Raw genomic sequence first — 5,952 nt, forward strand, 5'->3', positions numbered from 1 at the left:
GGGGACACCGCGGGGACACGGCAGCGGCACCGCGGGGACACGGCCGCTCGGAGCGGGTCCGGCTCCGCTCCGCACATCCCCGCGGGGAGATCCGCTCTGGAGGTGGCGGCTCGTGGGGCTCTGCGGGCGCTGCGGCAGCTCCGGCGCTGCGGCAGCGGGAGGAGCCCCGGCCGCGGGGATCGCCCTGCGGGTCCGAGCCGGGTGCCCCTTGCAGAGGGCGGCTCTGCCCCCGCATCCCCCGGCCCAGCCCCTGAGGGTCCCCGGGCTTGCGGGAGAGCGGCCGAGGGGCGGCCGGGTGAAGGTTGGAGGAAACGGATCGAGCCGCCGCCGCGGGACCCCGGGGAATATCGGCTTTCCTCCCATGTGTTTCAGGTGAAAGACGAGTTCTTGGATAACCACGTTAAATCCCAGGCTGTCCAAATGCCAGCCCCCAGCCGGCAGCCTGCCCAGCCCCGTGAGTAACCTTCACCGGGGACCTGCTGTTGCTCTGAGCGAGAGCTGCGCTCGCCTCGTGCTGCTGGGTGAGAAATCCTGCTGGGGGAGGAGGAGGAGGACGGCGGTGACACTCGAAGCCTGCTGGAATCCCTGGCTGTTGTGGCGGAGAGCCGGCAGGAGCCTCCAGACTGGAATTCTGCAGAGGGACAGTGCCACCGGAGGAAGTGGCAAAGCCCTGGTGGCAAGAAGAGCCTGAGTGGGATCATCTCTAAAAGCCAGTCCTCTCCTCTGGTGTTCCTTTAAGCTTCTGCGTCCTTCACTTCATCTGGTTTTCCCTCTGCCCCGCCACATCTGCTGGAAAAAAACTGGGAAAAGATGCGCTAAGGCATCCCACACCAAGGGAGGAAAGCTTGGCTCGGTGGCTGCTGGGGCACTGGAGAGGAGCAGAGCCGCAGGGAATCGCTGCCATCCCCAGCTCCTGCCGTGTCCCCTGCCCTGCTCGGTGTCCCCTGGGCGCTGCTTGATGGGGATCTCTGCTGCAGGAGCAGGCTCTGCACTCCGGGCCGGGCGAGCAGCGCTGGCACAGCTCACCCCTAGATGCTGGAAAGGCCGTGTGGATAAGCTGCTGGCAGAAGATCCCTTCTGGAGCAGCTGCTGGCTGTAGGCCCACCGAGCCAAGGGTCAGGAGAGCCTGTCCTGCAGCATGACTTCCAAGCTGGAGCAGAAGGAGCCCCCCCAGGCCAACGGGGCCGCGCTGCCCGGTGTGCCCGGGGACAGCCTGGCCAGCCCGGAGCGCTCCCAGCGCCCGCAGCCCTCGGATTTCCTGGGGCCCGATGGCTCCGCCGTGGAAGTGGTGGTGCTGGAGTCCCGTGCCAACGCCAAAGGGGTGAGGGAGGAGGATGCCCTGCTGGAAAACGGCAGCCAGAGCAATGAGAGCGATGACACCAGCACGGACCGGGGTCCTGAGCCCGCCTCGCCCCTCAAGGAAACCTCCTTTTCCATCGGGCTGCAGGTCCTCTTCCCCTTCCTGCTGGCAGGCTTTGGCACGGTCGCTGCTGGAATGGTGCTGGACATTGTGCAGGTAGGATTGGTGCTCCCTGGCTCTGGGCTCTGGGTCCTGGAATAGTGGAATGCCAAGGTCCGGCAGCAGGGAGGGGAGGAAAACCAGATCCCGGTGTGCTGGGGACATGGGGAGCCCCCACGGGCTCATCCCGACCCTGGCTCTGTAAATGAAGCTCAGTTAATTGCAGGAGATGGGAGGGAAGCGTGGAATGAAGGAAGGAGAAGGCACCGTGGCTCGGAGCAGAAGGTGCAGCTGAAGCTGGGGACTGAGAGCACTCTGTGCATCACAGCTGGAGATAAATCAAACCCTTCCCTGCTGCTGCCTGCTGACATCCCAGCCCCAGCTCGGTGTCCCTTCCCCAGCTGGCTGCTCTCTGTGCTGTTCCAGCCAGGTTAATGTTTGTCTCGGTGTGTGCCAGACCGTGTGGCTCATTCCAGAGCTTCCTGCACCGCTTCCTTGTGCTCTGGAGGCCTCCAGGGCTGGCAGGGCGGATGGATTGTCCCTCCTGAGAGGGCTGGGGAGGTGACTTTTAGGAAAAGCCAGCAGGGAGCTGGCAGTTGGCTCTGGATGAAAACCAAGGTGTTCCCCGTGGCAGGTGACGCCGTGGGAACGTGCCAGCCTGGTTGTGTTTCCATGTGGGAATGCTGCCTTTGCAAACTGAGGCTCCTGTGCTGTCTCCACCACGTTTCCCAAGCGTGCCTGGCAGCAGATCAGCTCCTCCTTTGCCCTGAACGCCGGGCTGGGCAGAACCTCCCGTCCCTGGGGCACAAAACCGGGCTCATCATCAGCTTTGTGGCGCTCCTGGGATGAGCAGGGAGCTGTGGGCAGCCAGAAACGCTCTGGAGCTGCTGCTGTGGGCAGAGAGAGGCTGCAGTGCCTGCCCTGTGTGCTGCTGGCAGCTGGGATCAGCCCGGAGCTGGGAGGCCAGAGGGTTTTTTTTGGGATTTGTGGGTGCTCAGGCAGACACTCCTCGTGCTGTCCTGCCCACAGCAGCGATTTCCCTGCGTGTCTTTGCGCTCTGCTCATCCCTGTGGCCTCTCTTGGTGGAACCTGCCGGGAGAGCTGGGAAGTGACTCCAAACAGGAAAGGCTGGACGGGGTAAATTAATCCGGGAGAGATTTACTGGAATCGTTTTCTGAAAAATAAGGACGTTTCAAGCGTGTTTTCCCTTCGTGAGGTCCCTGAAAGCTCGTGCCTGGCTCTTCTGGAAGTTCTCCAAAGTGATTTGAACCCAACCTAAAGTTTTTCCTGGAGCAGGCACAGCCCTTGTGGCCAGGCAGGGCTGGGAGAAAGTGGCTCAGCCTTGTGTTCCCCTGCCTTGATTTTTATGGCCTTTAGGAATAAAACTTTGTAATTCCTGTGTCCCACAGCAGCTCAGTGCGTGGCTGTGCTGCCAACAGCTCCAACTCCCTTTAGCCTTGGGATTAAAGAGCCATGGAAATGCCACAGGGTGGGGAATTCTTCCAGAACCTCCAGCAGACCCAGGTCCAGTTCACCCCTCCAGTGCTGCATGGGAGACACTGAGATCCTGGGCAGATCCTGTGCAGATCCTGTCTGCTGTGTTTGCCTCCCTAAAAACAGCTTATTTCCGTATTTCTGTGCTTCTCAGAGAGGCTGTTACAGGGATTTTAACAGCTCCATATCCTGAACCAAAATTCTTATTTCCTCTTCTCTTTCCTTTTTTTTTTTTTTTGGCCTTTTTTTAGTCTGGGTTTTATGTTTTTTATCCCCAGCAGCCTGGCTGTGGTTGTCCTCGTGGAGCCACTGTGGGCACTCCTCTGCACAGGGAGCTTTGTTCCCTGCAGGAGCCACCCCGGCCTTGGAGCCCCACAGACTCCCAGTGTTGTATAACATTTTATATTAAGAAAGCTGGCAGGAGCCCACGGGTCCTGCTCTTTGCAGCTGCTGAGCTCTGCAGAAATCTCCTTGTTTTCCCTCCCCAAAGATGGCTTTTCTTCCTTTCCCCAGGAGCAGCTCAGGAGCTGCTGCAGCTCCAGCCTGCAGAGGAGCCTCTCCTAAAGCTTCATTTACAAAGCCAGGCTTGGCACAAGGTGATGGAGAGCTTGAGCTGCTGCCTGGTCCTGCCCCTGGGAGCTCTGGAAGCTCTGGAGCCAGGAGAGTTGTGCACAGCCAATAATGACAATTGTTGGGTGGCTCTGGTGACACCCAGCTCGTCCTGGGGGCGGTGGCAGCGTGGTGCTGGAGCCCTGGCTCCTGCCAAGGGGAGCTGGAGTGAGGGATTGACCCTCTGCAAACGCAGCAAAACCACCCCAGAGTCTCCTAAAAATAGACTGGGAGAGCCGAGCTCAGCTGCTCCTGGAGGTGCCTTAAAGGAGGCACAGCCTGAGCTGGGTGAGGAATTGCAGGTTCTTCTCTCAGCACTGAGCTCAAACCACACAGAATCCCAGAATTTAGGCTGGAAAATCCTTCCAGGATTGTCGAGTCCGAGCTGTGCCCCATCCCCACCTTGTCCCAGCCCAGAGTGCCACGTCCTGGGGCACCTGCAGGGATGGGGACCCCAAATATCCCTGGGTAACCTCAGCAGCCTCATCCTGCAGAGAGACGGTTGTGAAATAGCTGAGAGACCTTACCTGTGTCCCTGAGAGTCAGCTGGGCAGAAAATCCCGGAGGCTTTGGGTTGGAGGGACCATAAATCTCATCCCCTGCCGTGGCAGAGGCTCCTTTCCCCATGCCAGAGTGCTCCAAGCTCAGTCCAGCCTGGCCTTGGGCACTCCCAGGAGTCCAAAACCTCTCAGGGAAACCTGTGCCAGGGCCTCCCCATCCTCACCTTGCCCTCACCAAGCTGTCAGAAACATCAAGGGGTTTTTATGGCTGGAAAACACCTTTTCCCTCTGAGGAAAAACCATCCCAGTCCATCCAGCTCGAGTTTGCCTCTCCCTTTTTTTTTGTTTGTTTGTTTGTCTCCAATGATTTTTCGAGAGCATCTCAAATTTGGTCTTGGAAAGAACCAGGAAACTGCAGCTTGTTGGCTCCAGAGGTGAAGGGTGGAAAAACAAACACAGAATAATCCAAGTCCTTCCTGGCAGGAAGCTGTTAGGCAGGCAGGTAGATTGATATTTACTGATTGATATTTACTGTTTTTCCTTGTCCTGGAGAGAAATCCGTGTCCCTGCTGAGCCTGGCAGGGCCAAGGACAGCTCTGTCAGGGCTGGAGCCTCGCCCAGGTGATGTTTTCAGGTGACATTTGCAGGCAGAATCTGCAGAGTGAATTTCAGCACGTCCCCAGCTGGGATTCCTGTGCTCTCACTGCCCTGCAGGGTGGGAAACAGGAGGGGTTTTGGGCACTGGCCATAAAAGTGAGGTTTGGGTAGCTCACAGGGGTGATTTTAAATGTGGCTCTGAGGGTTCTGCAGTGGTTTTGTGTTTTCAGCTGCTTACCCTGCAATTTCTCTTTGTTTTTTTTTCCTAAATAACCGTGGCTGCCTTTGTCCCTCACCCCAGAGGGACAAAGGAGGGGCAGAGGAGTTAGGAAATGCCTGAGTTAACACAGGTAGCAGGGAAAGGAGGTCTCAGTGGGCCGGGTTTTGGATCAAAAAATAAATAAATATATTTATATTTGCAAGACACACACATAGAAAGGGCTCTGAGCCGAGACTGACCAAACTTCAGCACTCAAATCTGCCAAAAAGTGCAAGTATTGGGCAAAGCCTCTCCATCTTTCCCTGCCTTGGCCTCTGGGTGTGTAAACATTTTGTCACTGGTGACTCTTTGGGGATTTTTGCACTGAAAGTTGCTGGCTCAGAGGGGTTTTTCCAGCCCAGCAGGATCATGTGGTCACTGCTGCAAATGTCAGGAGTGGGAAAAGCCCTGCAGGATCCCAGGTGTGGCAGCAGGGAGGGCACTGGGTGCCAGCTCGGGTGGCAGAGGTGACGATGAGCGGGTGACACTGAGCCCAGAGCAAAGCTCGCTGTCAGCCACGCTTGTATTTAATGGTTTTATTTAATCTTGCAGCACTGGGACGTCTTCAAATACGTGACTGAGGTGTTTATCTTGGTTCCTGCTTTGCTGGGCCTGAAGGGGAACCTGGAGATGACCCTGGCATCCCGCCTGTCCACAGCTGTGAGTGCCCAGGGAGCAGAGGAGGGAGGGGGATACCTCATTTGGGAGGGGCTGGAATTCCCAAAATTCCCTGTGGGAACGACAGCAGGCAGCAGAGCCTGGGGTTCAGCTGGGGAGGTGTTTTCACCCCGCTGGGCTGATGGGATTTGAAGGATTAATGCTCCTTAAGCTTTGCTGACAGCTCACTTCCTCCTGCTGGCTGCTGGGGGCTCAGGCTGGGAGCGGGCTGGGATCCAGCTTTTCCACCAGGAACTGGGTGCAGGAATGTCACCAGAGCAGGCTGGCAGGAGCCAGGGGAGGAGGGGGTCTGGGGACAGCTGTGAAACAGAGGGGAGAGTGGGGAGAGCTCACAGGGGGACTGACAGGCTCTCCAA

The 5,952-nt window shown here is 57.8% G+C and overlaps 1 protein-coding gene across 3 annotated transcripts in view; it reads left to right on the forward strand.

Annotated features, from left to right (window-relative positions):
• SLC41A1 (solute carrier family 41 member 1) overlaps positions 1-5,952 on the forward strand; it is a 19,169-nt gene that overhangs the window by 1,312 nt on the left and 11,905 nt on the right. The window contains exons 1-3 of one of the 3 annotated variants that reach the window (XM_015650914.2): positions 7-102; positions 373-1,516; positions 5,471-5,578. In XM_015650914.2, coding sequence (XP_015506400.1) covers positions 1,139-1,516; positions 5,471-5,578 — 486 coding nt within the window. In that variant the 5' untranslated portion in view covers positions 7-102; positions 373-1,138. The other 2 variants (XM_015650915.3, XM_015650913.3) reach the window with 2 other exon arrangements.

The sequence above is a fragment of the Parus major genome, chromosome 26, assembly GCF_001522545.3.
Source record: "Parus major isolate Abel chromosome 26, Parus_major1.1, whole genome shotgun sequence".
Classification (NCBI taxonomy): Eukaryota; Metazoa; Chordata; class Aves; order Passeriformes; family Paridae; genus Parus; species Parus major.